The sequence below is a fragment of the Limulus polyphemus genome, unplaced genomic scaffold (genome assembly GCF_000517525.1).
Source record: "Limulus polyphemus unplaced genomic scaffold, Limulus_polyphemus-2.1.2 Scaffold3821, whole genome shotgun sequence".
Taxonomy (NCBI): Eukaryota; Metazoa; Arthropoda; class Merostomata; order Xiphosura; family Limulidae; genus Limulus; species Limulus polyphemus.
Window position 1 is genome coordinate 66,726 of NW_013669431.1, and position 13,866 is coordinate 80,591.

At 31.2% G+C, this 13,866-nt stretch overlaps 1 protein-coding gene across 3 annotated transcripts in view; it reads left to right on the forward strand.

Annotated features, from left to right (window-relative positions):
- Nucleotides 1-13,866, forward strand: part of LOC106470101 (bestrophin homolog 22-like) — a 55,728-nt gene that overhangs the window by 27,358 nt on the left and 14,504 nt on the right. For all 3 annotated transcript variants that reach the window (XM_022398672.1, XM_022398669.1, XM_022398671.1), the window contains exons 10-14: nt 2,723-2,803; nt 4,054-4,208; nt 7,852-7,927; nt 8,797-8,950; nt 9,765-9,907. In XM_022398672.1, coding sequence (XP_022254380.1) covers nt 2,723-2,803; nt 4,054-4,208; nt 7,852-7,927; nt 8,797-8,950; nt 9,765-9,907 — 609 coding nt within the window. The remainder of the gene's footprint in view (nt 1-2,722; nt 2,804-4,053; nt 4,209-7,851; nt 7,928-8,796; nt 8,951-9,764; nt 9,908-13,866) is intronic.

Here is a 13,866-nt window from a genome sequence, read left to right on the forward strand (position 1 = left end):
TATATATATATATATATATATATATATATATATATAAACTACTTGTACCTGATGATGGCAGAACCTTGTCGAAACGTTGTACATTTGCTGTTATGTTAAACTTATATTAAAGTTTTTCTTCGTTACCCATACAAGTCGTCTCTAAGCATTATTAGTCTCAAAGTGGGTTCCTCATCATTGAATTAAAATTTGCATTCCTAATAAAAATCTTGGAATCTTCATCAAAGAATAGATATGTAAATTCAGGTTTAATAAACTAATTGTTTTGGAGTTGTTCATACTGAAGTCTATACAAAGGGGAATAACACTGAAAAATGTGTTTAGATTAAAAGTGACTGCAAAAGTATTTTAGTATTGAACATAAAATCAGATATCAAGAGACTTTTTGTAGCTTCTAAACAAATTTTCAGATATATTAGTAGAAACATTACAACAGAAAAATTTTATTTTGAAATATTCTAGTGGGAGTATCATAACAGGAAAGTCATAGAAAATCCTGAATTTTGAAATGCAACAGTGAGTATATTATTACAGAGGAAAATGTATTTCAGAAGCATTTAAAGATTTTACTTGTGTTTTTATGACCAAAAGTAGGAACAAGCCTCTACAGTTATGTAATTAGTTTAATGAAAGAAAAAGAGGAAATTTTGGATTTTGGAAAGAAGTAGAAAACTTTTGGTGTAGAAATACTTCTGGTCTTACGTTTCTCCTTAACTTTTAGAAAGTGAGGTTGAGTAAAGAACTGATGGGAACTTTGCCAGTTATTTTTAAAAGTGGTTGTACAAAATAAACATTTGTGGTGATAGGAAAATTGCTAATTTTATATTTTGTTGTTAGAAGAAAGGGTTGTGGGAGAGGGAAATCTAGGACATTAGAGGTATGTCAGTTTGTCTTATTTTCCGGTAAGATGTTGGAATCTATTGTTAGGGGTAATTTGGAGGATCATCTTAAAAACTGGAAATTGATTAAAAAAGAAAGTAATTGGCATGGTTTTTAGGAAAGAGTTTTCATATTTTATGAACTTGCTATTTTTAATGTGGACCCTTGTCAGTGTATTTTATTTTTACTTTTAGGAAGCTTTTAATAAGGTGCTACAGACAAGTTTGATTTCTGTGACATTGCCAGAAAGATTAGAAAAGTAGTTTGAAATTGGGTTCAGTTGTAAAAACCAGAAAAAGCAAAAAAAAAATTGAGGGTTTCTGATTAGATGAACCTGGTTGATGTGAAGTTTAAGAGTCTGATTTTGGGCCTTTGTCATTAATTATGTATAATTATAATGTTGATTAGAACATGAATTATTAGTTAGTAAAATTTTCTAATGACCTAAAAATGCTGTAAAAATTAGATATTGAAGAGAACATTTTGATATATAAAGACCTTTACAAACTTAATGAATGATCAAGTATTTGGAAAATATGTTTCAATATCGACAAGTATGCAGCATTTAGGACCAAAAATCAGAGTAAAATGTATCTGCTAGTATTGTGAAGAGAAAGAAGAACGTGGGATTGATTGTTATGCTGAGACCTGATGCATGTAGTAGAGTGTCTGGTTGTTATGATTAGAGCTAACCAGATTGTTGAATCTATTGAAATATTGGATTTTTTTATATGGCTTCTGCTTTTTTTATCTTATTTAATTTTTTAAGGTGATTGACATCTTGATCTACAGATTACTATGGCTTCTGTGTTCCAGGTATTTTGTTAGGCAGTCCTTGTAAATAACCTTGTCCCCAGTATGATAGTAGTACTTGAGGTGCAAGGATGTCAATTGATGTAAAGTTACATCAGGAATGTGTCTATGTAGACTGGGATGAGTGAATGTCATGTGTTGCAGTTTTATGGGATTTGATATTGACAGGTTTTCCAAGGTGCATAGAAAAACTAACATGATTTCATTTATTTGGATGATTTAAAACAAATTCTCTTGTTTTCCTTGGAGTGTAGAAGAATAACAGGTGGTATGATTCAGGTTTTAAAATGCCCACTGGCTTTCAGAAGCTGCCCATTGAAAAAAAAAAGGTTTTTTAATTCTTGTAAGGCTGGAAATCATTTGAGTATTAGATGTAAAATTTTGGAAAAATTGTTATCCCAGATTTCTTCATAGACATGATTTCTTCTTCTAAAATTGTTAACTTGTGGAAAAGTGTGCCTGGTGTTATTGTGTGTGCTAATAGTTTGGAATCTTTTGAACCTTTTTTTTTAAAAGATATATATAGGTCAGTGTGGTAAGTATGTCTCTGCAAGTGTGGGGGGGAGAGCAAAGTACCTGACAACCTTAAGAATTGCTGATAAGGAGAGAGTCATACAATTTAATTTGTTTAAACTAAAGGGTTATTGCACTATTCTGTTAAGTTGATGGTATTAGTCATTCAGAATTGTAACTACGATTATAGGAAAATAAATGTTGGTGGCCAATTACTTTTTATGGGTATGTGTGCGAGGCACCTTTTGTAGTTATGTCACTGATATAGATGCAAATTTACCTTTAAATGGGTTGCTCTTTTTGTTTTTGTTGTTCTCTTAAGACTTGGGTGACCTTGATCAGCCTTTTGGCTTTCTGTTAACATTCTTGTTTTCAATACTTTGTGATACGAGGTTTCATTATGAATATGGCATGATAATTATCTTAACTTTAGAAAAGTATGAATAATTTTATGAATTTTGTTTTCTTCATTAAAATTGAAATGACAAAATTTCCACATACATTTTACTCAATTTAGGTGGCTGAAGTTTTGATCAATCCATTTGGTGAAGATGATGATGACTTTGAACTTCACTGGATTATTGATCGGGATATTCAGGTGCAGTTTTTTGTGTGTAGATGATATACACACAAGTTTATAAAAGAACGATATTTAGGAAAGCTCTTTTATGAACTGGAATATTTTATATTCTGTTTATTTATACATTTTGTTTTTTTTCATTTTATACATGAAATATTTTGGTTTTTCTTCTTAATTTTAGGTATTCACGTTTCTTTATTCTTCAAGCAATTCATACACCATTTCAGGTAGAGATTGTTTTTTTATTTTTTTTAAAATTGTATTATAAAATCAGGTAATTTTTTAACCCTTATCTTGCTAGATGGACCATTTCACTCATATTTTGTGGAACTAAAAGTGATGTCAAAAAATAGTGTGGTAATTAGGTGTTATTATTTTCTGATTTCCTTATTTTTAAGCATTAAACCAAAAAAAATCACTTTCCTAAACATTCCTTTTTAAATTTTGCTATTGACAGAAAATAACAGGAATGACTGACTGACTGAAAAAGGCAATAATTAGAAATAAATGTTTAGATAGAGTTATATTTATTATAAATATAAACAAATAACATTGGAGAGATGAAAGCACAAAAACGTGAGGAAAATATCTACAGATTAGAAAAAATAGAATGGTATATAACTAAAGCAAAAATAAAAAGTATTTTTCTAAAGTTTTTTGACTACATTTGATTACTGGAAATACTGAATGTGCGTGAAAACATAAGAACAAATTTATATTAATAGCTGTAAGAATTGTTAGGAAATATTCAGAAAAAAATTAGTTACCAAATTAAAGTTAGCAGTCTTAATTGACAGAAAGTTCATATTATATTTTTTCCAATAAATCAACAAGGATGAGAAGAATGATTTTCAGAATTGTCCAGATAACCTTGTAACGTTGAAGATTTCTCATATATGTAGTTAAAAGACACTGCACAGAAATATAATACTCAGTTTTCAACACTTAATATGTAGAAGTGTTGATCTATTAGTTTAATTTTCCACATACTATTATTATTATACAAAGAAAACATTTTATAAAGACATTTACATTTGTGTGGATTTGTATTAGTTTTTGTTCGTAGTCGTTATTTTCTGTATTAATTATACTAGGAAGTTTTAAGTTTTCTGTCTTTCACAGCTTTATGGTATTAGTCTTTACTTTCATTAGACAATGCTAATAAAAAAATGAGTAAATCAATTTCAACAAATACATATTGCTCTTTCCTCAAATATATCTTAGTTTGCACTTATCAAACAACTGTGTTATGCTGTTTTCTTCTTTAGTTTTCTTATCTGGTAGTGGATGAGATGCACCAGGAACATCCAGAACTCATTAAGGATCAATACTGGGATGAAGTCATGCCACCAGATCTTCCTTATACTATTGCTTCTCGGCACTTTTATTGTGAACCTCCACAGGGGTCAGCTGCTAGTATCATGTGTGTATTAAATTTTTTATTAATGTTATAATATAGATGTGAATAATTTTGCTTGACGTTTACATGAATGAAAGATAATTGTGGTACATTGTTATCTCTTCTCACAAAAAGCTATTTTAATCTTCTTTCTGCTCTCTATACATTGCTAAAAAATTTTTGCGCTCAGCTCCCCAGTCTATATACCCCATCAATTTCGTGCCATTTTTGAACATGTACATATCATGTGATTACTCTCTACCAATAATACTGCAACACCTATATTGGTGTATCTAGCTCCCTCTGCTATTCCCACTCAATCTTCACTTTCTCGATTGGCACAGCTTAATTAAGATGCAAGTTTTTTCATATGTGTTTTATTTGCTATTTCAAATTTTCTTTCTATGTTTAAAGTCTTTATAGATTTAATACTTCTAACTTATAATATCTTCACAAAATTTGGTAGTTTTTCAGTTAATAATATAAGTCTTTCACATACAAAATAATCATATTTTTTTAGTGATTTCATGATGTTAGAAAAACACATAGGTTCAAGAAGTCTTGATAGAAATGAATGAAAAACCTGTAACACAAGTGCTTTTGAAAGGTTGACCTTTCACAAGTGTTTGGGCTATAGGGTTTTTATTCATATTTTTTAGTAAAGTATTTTTAATAAAATAAAGATTTGTCCATAAATATATTGAGTATTTGTTTTGAATAGTCCGTGTGCAAAGCAATTTTCATGTTAAAATTACAGATACTTTTCCTCATCTAAAACATCTCAAATTTCCTTTTTGTAATCCCTAAGACCTAAATGCATTTCAAAGGTTTTTTTCTGTACACTATCTCAAAACAGGATCAGGCAATTTGCCCGACCTCGTAACTCCCAAATAAAAAATCGAAATAAATCTAAATTACCTATTTTTTCTTTCTAGAATGACTTCAAATTCTAACATGAAACTACATTTGTTTATAAGTTTGCTCTAAGTTTGTAATAGATTTATGATTAGATTTTATTGTTTTATTGCCCTTTGAACCGTGTCTAAATACTATCAGTGCCATTATGAGTTGTAAATCACTCGGGGGAACGTGCAGCTCATGTTATGCTGATGAATTACATTACCTATGAGCTGCTTGCATGTGTGCCTCATGAAACATTTTTATTAGAATATTATTATTATTTATTTTACCTAATCTAATCATAACTAACCTAAAAGGATCCCTATTTTTACATTTTAGTTACTTTTATAATTATACATAAAGAATAAACATAAAAATCAGGAAATAATAAACTTAACCAATCATCTTTTTGTCTAGATTTTGAGCAGCCTCGTCGAACACCTTCCATTTCTCCAAGTTTCATAAGGTTTTGTCTTCCTCTGTCATTTCCCTCCTTTGCTGCCCTTTTTTGAGTCATATGCCCTCCATGTTCCTTTGATTTGAATGATTGGAATCTCAGTGTGGCCCTTTATACCCTTTCATGTTCTCCCGTTGAACCTTTGCCTATGTGTTCCACATTAAACCATCTCTCCCTCAGACCTACCTTCTTCTCCTTACTTGCAGACATTGTCGGTCAAACATGTACTCTGTTTACATTACCCGCATCCTCTACCATTCCTCTTTGTGTCATCCTATAACCTGACCCAGTCCTTCCTGTCTAAGACCTATGCTGCCCATGAAGGTGGTTTGACTTTCACAACCATTTCTTTACCTTCCATCTCCCACCTGTACTCCCATTGGAATTCTGACTGGTTTCTTTGTCTTGTTTGCTCCTTATGGTGTTATGTGGCATGTACTACCTCCTTTTGGGCTTCACATTCCGGATTTTTTATTCCCAGAAACTCTTCCATTTTCCATGATTTATCTCCTGTCACGCTAACTGGTTGGGTTCATCAACTCGTAAGACTGGTGTATTCAGGCTTATCCATAGAAGGTCGCTGCTTCCACAACGTTTCTTCTTTTCAAGTTCATCATATCACAATGTCTATGGCTGCTCACCTTTCCTGTTCTTTGTAAGAGATCACTCAGGCCAGAATGTGGGCTACTCCCATTACTTTCAATGCTCATTATCTGCATTATCTGACTCTATCTTCCTCAGGTGGTTATCATTTCCATCCCATGGCAATTCTATACACATCTGTTCACCTTTGATTGGTCTTATTATTTCCTTTCATTTATGCTTTTATTTTCATCAACCTTCATTTTCACCACTGATAATGGGATCCCACACTGTTGTGGGTGTTGCCTGGTCTGGAATGCTTTTTCTCAAACCTGCACTATTTACTGATTTCACTGTAACACTCACTGTAAAGATGGGGTGTTCCACAAGACCACTGATGGCATACCCAATGATATATACATGTTTCTAGATATCAGTAAGTTTTACTCAATGGTGGACTGTTAATCATGGACTTCATGAGTAAAGCAGAAGGGGACTTCTGCTCATACCTGCTGACCCTTTGATTGAATAAATTGGGGTTGGTCTGCTTTTCATAATAGGGAATAGTGAACACCCATTGCACTCTCTCTGGTGTGACATTCCTCCAAATTCTCCACTGCTAACTTCCTCTTCGTAATTCCGGTTGTTTGGTGTATGACACTCTGTTTACTTACAATTAGGGTTGATGAGTATATGTAATACGGTCCACATGCCCTAGCCACAATGTTTGTTACAATATATTTGTTTTTATCTTTTTTTCCTCCTAATGTATGTAGAGGAAGAATTAAGGAGCCTCATTTGTCCAGTTGAGGTTGTGTATGTACACAGCTAGTTTGGTTTATATTTCACTATGGATGGCATCTCTCCGAACAAATTGTACTTATGCACATCCTTTTTTTCTGCCTGTATCAGATTCATTTTACACTTCAAGGGCAAAGGGTATACCTGTTCCAGAAGTAGTGTGGTACTCTACAGTGTGCTCCATTTTCATCTTAGAGCACACCCAGTACATTTTGGGTGGTTGCTTTTCACTTGGTTTCAGTGTTGTGTACCTATTGGAAATTAATTTTCAGTGCAACAAAATGTTAAATTATGTATGTTTTGAAAGCAAATACATAGTATGTAAGAATTTATGTGTGAAACAATTTTAAACTATTTATATAATGTATTAATTATCTAAAATTCATTAAAATACATGTGCTAAGCACAGGCAATAAAAAGGTTGGCTTTTAAGACAAAATTAAATAGGTGAATAAATTACATGGTAATTTTATATTTAAACATGGTACAGACCAACAAAACCAAATTGAAATAGTGAAGGTTAAGTTACTGTTTTGTTTTAAATGTCTAGACATAAATATCTATTTATATGATAAACATCAGAATTTGGATACAGAGAATTTTATCTAATTGCTGATATCATGATTTCAGTACATATAAGATTTATAGATTTCAAAGATCTTGACTTTTGATAATATCAAACATATTTTGCTAGAAAAGCAAATTTAATACTTAATATTTTCTTGTACATTTTGCATCCTGCAACCCAGGCATTGTCTTAAACGTATTCACTCCACTAGTGTTCAAAATATCTTAACTTCTGGAGTTTTCCTAATCATGTGCTTTATACAGTGGATATCTACAATCAGGAATTTTATAAATACTCATTGAGCAAAAAGCAATTGAAGCAGAAGTTTTCAACAGTACACATTAAAAATTGTGTTTTAGAGTTCCTCCAGATGAAGCTGAATTTCTACCTCCAGTTGAGGAAGAAGAGAAAGATGCAACAGAATTGGAGACAAAGGTAATTACTCTGTGTTCAAAATGTAATCCTTCATATCAGACTGAACAGTCAATGAAAATGCTTCTATGCATATGTATATATATGTTTTGCTTTAAGTCTGTAATAGTTTGCTTGTTAAACACCTTTGTGTGTTGTTCTGTCACACTTTTTTTAGCTTATTAATAGTGGTTTTCTAGATTTTTTAAATTTTTTTTGTCATTTTTAAACATCATAGATTCAGGTAAATTCAGGTAGATAACAATCAAAATTTATAACAACAAAACCTTGATATATATATTTATTTATTAGTTTGCTATTAAAGAATGGTTAAAATAAGTACTTTTAATTGTGTGCATTAAGAAATTAGTCATTAATTGTAATGCAACTTTTAGTTTGAAAGAATATTTTGACAAGATTTTGATTTGATATTATGGTACTTTTGTCTGCATGTCAAACACTGCAGAGTTTGTTGTACTTCTTATCACATTTCTACTTCATATTGCAGTTAAATGTAGTTTAGTAGACATAGAAATAACAGCACAAAAAGTGTTGCCTTGGCATCTAAGTGTGTGTGTGTATGTGTGTTAGTCTGTCAAAATTGTATATTTTAAAAATTGCAAAGCATGTTTCTAGTGCAAAATATTTATTGATATTTATATTAATTTTCTAATCTGTGTGGAAAACAAAGAATGTTATCATTTGAATCAGTTGGTTAATGGAGCATAGTTAGAGAGAAAAAACTTGTTCACTGATGATTTATTAAATGTAATTAATATACAGTTTGTCAGATATAGCTTCTTTGATGTATTCCATCATTAAGCCTTACTCTTTTTCTTGTGGGACACTGAACAAATCCAACATAGTGATTAACCAATCTTCATGTTTTGCAGCTGAACATTCCTTATTCGTTACCAGTGAAACGGCTCCATGGCTCTCGCCCACTCTCATTTGGGTCCCGTAGCACTCTAATGGGATCCTCCTATCGCAGACAGGCTCCGTGGAGTATACTAAATAAGATGCTTGGCAGAGACAACTCAGTTTCAGGTAAACTTTGGTCAGACTTTCAAAATTCACAAGCTAATTGACATAACTCAAAAATCCATCTCTTAAAACTTGAAATGTGATAGCTTAGTTAGTTAAATCATTTACTTAGTAAGCATAATTGTTGATTCCAGTCTTTTTTGCTCTCTCTTTATATGTTGAGAAAAATACTACAGCCAATATCAAAAGAGGCATAATTTGTGGTTGGTGTACATTAAACTCAATAATACAATATTTTTGTAGTTCATTTATATGGAGGTATTTCCCAAACCTTTTTTTCAGTTAAAAAACTTTAATCCAGTTTAGTTTGTAATTTCACTTGTTGTTGAATTATATAATAAACCCTTGTGAGTAAGATTGAAATTTTTATTTACTGCTACTGGAAGTTACAGTTTTAAGCACTACACAGAGGAATTATGAAAAATAGAGAGAGAAAAAGATTTGAATTTTGTTTTTTTTTTTACTAAAAAGATCTATTATTGAATTTTATTTCATACTCAGACTGTTTTTATTGTACAGACATTACCAAAAGATCTAAATGTAGTGCCAATAATGAATGGCATTTAATATATTTTGAAATTTAAATTTAGCTGGAGTTCCATTAAACATTTTAACATTTGTAGTTAGAAAGCAGAAGTAATGTTTACAGTAAACGTTATCATAAAATAATACAAATTTTCACTTCTTATAGAATACTAACAGCTTTATAAAAAGGTCTAAAATTGTTTTTTTTATCTATTTGCTACTGATAAAATATTTTAGAAAGTATGGGACACAGATGTTTCCAGAAACTGCAGTTTTTATCATTTTCTATTAGGAAGTAACATGTCCTTACAGTCAAGCAGACGAGGAAAGCATGGTCGAGGTATGTTAGGCTCCATGCCTAAAGACATTGCAAGCTCTCAGATGACTAGTCAATCTCCTCTACCAACACCTTCGAGCACCATTCCAGAATTCCAGGTATTTCTTACAACTAATATTTTTTAATCTTCAACTTCTCCTAGGTGGAATCTAGCTCCAGTAACATGTACTGATCTAAAGGTTATAATGAAAGTAAATATATTGTATTTACACAAAAATGCACTACACATCTTGGAGCTATGGATGTTTCATAAGTGACAGTCAAATCTCACTGTTTGGTCAGACAAGAGTAACTTAGATGTTGGTAGTGGGTGCGGTTGACTAGCTGTCTACCCTCTAGTCTATCAGTTAAAATCAGATGAATATATGCAGGTAGCCCTTTATGTAGCTTTATATTAAAATTCTAAATAAAAGCAAGCAAATTCAAATACATAATTGAAAAGTACATACATGAACTGTTAATATACCTAAATACAACAAAGAAAATGAAAGTTTCATTGTAGTTGAACTATGTGTATGTGGAGTTCAATAATATCATCTTTATTACTCAAGGAAAAACTTTGGTACGATCTTTGCAGTTCGCACTTGCAGTATTTTATTGTAAGATTAATTGATGAGAGCTAGGATTTTGAAAAAAACAAACAACATATTTACTTTAGCAGAGCATAAAGTTTTTGAAATGTGATCATTGTAATCTCAAACTTTATTATCCCAAAATAAAAAAAATGAATAAGTAGTTGATATTAAAACCAAGTAACATAAAAAAGGATTGATAGAAATGAATAAAAACCATATAGGGTTATAGGGGTTTTGTTCATTTCCTCTAAGACTTCTTGAACCTACGTGTTTTTCTAACATCATGAATAAAAAAGTATTATTATGTTTAGACAAGACCTTGAGAATTTCTGGAAAGGCTTGAATAATTGAAAAATAAATCTGTCAAGAAGTAAGAAGTTATGCTTTGTTTATTGTCTAAATGGCATTGGTTACCTGTTAGGAATGGATTTGTTTATTGGTTTTATTAGTTTACAAATAGCATATACACTGGACAAAATATATCAAATATCAGTAAGTTACTGACAAATTTCAAAAGTAGTTAAAATGAGACACAATGTATTAAGTTTAGTCACAATTCACAAGGTAGTAAAATAAAAGAAAAATTGTGGCAAACCAAATTAGATATCCATATCTCATGGCTCTGAATCTCTACAGAATTATGTTTTTGTTTTACATTACTCCATTAACCCTCTCTCTACAAGCATGTTTTTCTGCATATTTTATGAGGTTTTAGTGAGTTACATTAAAAATTTAATTAAACTGCTTTCTTTTTATGGTGTGGCCCAGCATGGCCAGTTGGTTAGGGCACTCGACTTACAATCTGTGGGTTGCGGGTTTGAATCCCCGTCACACTAAACATGCTCGCCCTTTCAGCCATGGGGATGTTATAACGTGATTGTCAATCCCACTATTCGTTGGCAAAAGAGTAACCCAAGAGTTGGCGGTAGGTGGTGATGACTAGCTGCCTTCCCTCTAGTCTTACACTGCTAAATTAGGGTCGGCTAGTGCAGATAGCCCTTGTATAGCTTTGTGCAAAATCCATAACATATAAACATTCTTTTTATTTATACCAATAAATGTAGCATAAAAGTATAGCTAATAATCCATATTTTAGTAGTATCAATGTTTTTAAGTTCTTAATTTTATAAGGCAATAATTTTAAAAAAATCTTGAATTTCCCCTAGTTTGAGAATTGTGACAGTTTCTGTCTAGGCATCCCATTTTATTTACCAATCCTCCAACAAGTACAAAATTTAACATAAATTACTCATTAAAATGTTGTCATAACTCAGGCAAAGCATAAGTTACATAGCTTTGAATGTTACTTAGTTACAGAGCAATAAATTAGAAAATCAGACCCCTCTTGCTATGCCCATGTGCCTCATCGTCTCTTTCAGAAATTGCCAGTAGTTCTTTCTGATGTTCAATATTATATTATTTATAACCAATAGAAAGCTAAGGTTTTCATCTATGAAATGACTTATTATATTACATTTTTTCTGCATTTCTACATTTTAATTTCACTTTCAGTTCAAGTTTATTCTCATGGGAAAACATTTATGAATTTTTAATGGTTCTTGTTGCATAATTAGAAAGCCAGAAAAATTTTGACATTTATGGGACATTGTCTGCGTTTTGCATGTTATTATTTTGTGTTCTTTGATGCATTATTTAATTAGATAAAAAAATATTTAGTGCATTAATACCATTAGTATAAAGAAGTAGGGTTATGTGTCATCGACAGTCGATGGCAAAAAAAAGAAGACCCGGGTAAGTACTTTATTTATTGTTTTTCATGTTTATTCTTTATTTATTATTATAAAAGTAACTAAAATGTAAAAATTGGAAACGTTTTAGGTTAGTTATGGTTAGATTAGGTAAAATAAATAATAATGTAAGCTAAATTTTCATGAGGTATACCCTTGAGCAGCTCACAAGTAGCTGTTGCATAATGATAGCGTAAAGTGAATTGCATGTTTGCCAAGTGATCTACAACTTCTAATGGTGCAAATAGTAGTTAGACATGGTTCAAAGGGCAATAAAATTAAAGTATAAATATATGTATATTGTTACACGTTTAAAGCTATTTAATAAGATAAACAAATGTAGTTTCATGTTACTATTTAAAGTCATTCTAGAATTTATTTCGATTTCTTTTTAGTGGTTATGAGGTCAGTCATATTGACCAACCTTATATAGAGTTAAGGTAGAGAAAATAACATAGAATATAAAGTTTCACTGAGAAAAAAGTCTGGAATTTATTTAGGAGGTTTTAGAGGTAACGTAAATGAAATTTGAAATTTTTGAGACAAAGAAAAGTATTTTTAATTTTAATGTGGAAATCACTTTGCACCCAGACTACTCAAAAAGAAGATTATATGTTCATAGTCAAATATTTAGTAAAAGTCTACCAAATTTTGAGAGGATAAACATTCTATATTAAAGTTATAATATGGAAACTATAACGAGTAGAAAATTGTTACGAGGTTGGTCAGAGTAGCTCACCTCGTAGTGAGAGAATTAAATATGCAAGAATCAATCTTGAAATCTTCACCCTTACATAACACAACAACCCTGACATTAGCTAACTTAATTGAACTTTTATCTTGTCCAGTCTTAGTTTTCACTAAGTAATTCCTAACATCACCCTGAACTTTGAAGTTTCAAAGAAATATGGCCTTGAGATGTCACATCTATTAGTTTTAGGGGTGACTTTGGTAGTACTGTGTATCAGAGATAAAATAAATAGTTATGAGAACATTTGTGTCCTCTTTATTAGCATGTAATTCAACTTCAGCAACCAAAATTACAACATTGTTGAATAATTTGTATAAGTCTTTGGACAGAGTTCTTGGGGAACAATTTTTAATACCCGAGATATCTGATTCATTATTTCAAGTGGGTGAAGTATATATGAAATCAGTTCCTAAAGCCGATTCCAGATTTGTTTTATAAGGTTTTGCTCTATGTAAAATGCTGTTAAAGAAAGGCAGTGACATTGCTTACACAGTGAAATTTAGTATTATCATACATCAAAACTAAAGTTGTCAGTAGGGAAATGGACTGATTTAAGAGCATTATTCTTAACATTTCACAGCATGTCATTGGAGTAGATGCTACCTAATACCATCAAGGAGCTACCTCCAAGCTTGTCCAGATATGCAGTCAGAATAGCTCTCATCAGATTCTCTTTTGACTACCATTTGTGGAAGCAGCCTTAATATGTCATTGATTTGTTGATCTATAATGTATTTTGTCAAGTGTGCATATTATATGTTGCTTATCCTTTTTCTTTGGATCACATTAAATCCATTGTTATTTACCCGTGGCTTAACATAGTAACTGGCCATCAGACAATTTCTGACTAAAAACTGGATATGTTCAACAAAGGTCACTTATGTCTGAATATTTTGTTCAATTTGTTCTTTCTATGACATTCACATTAAGAAATGGCTTCACTTCAGTTTTTCATTATTTGTTTTTAATCTCCATCATTCCTA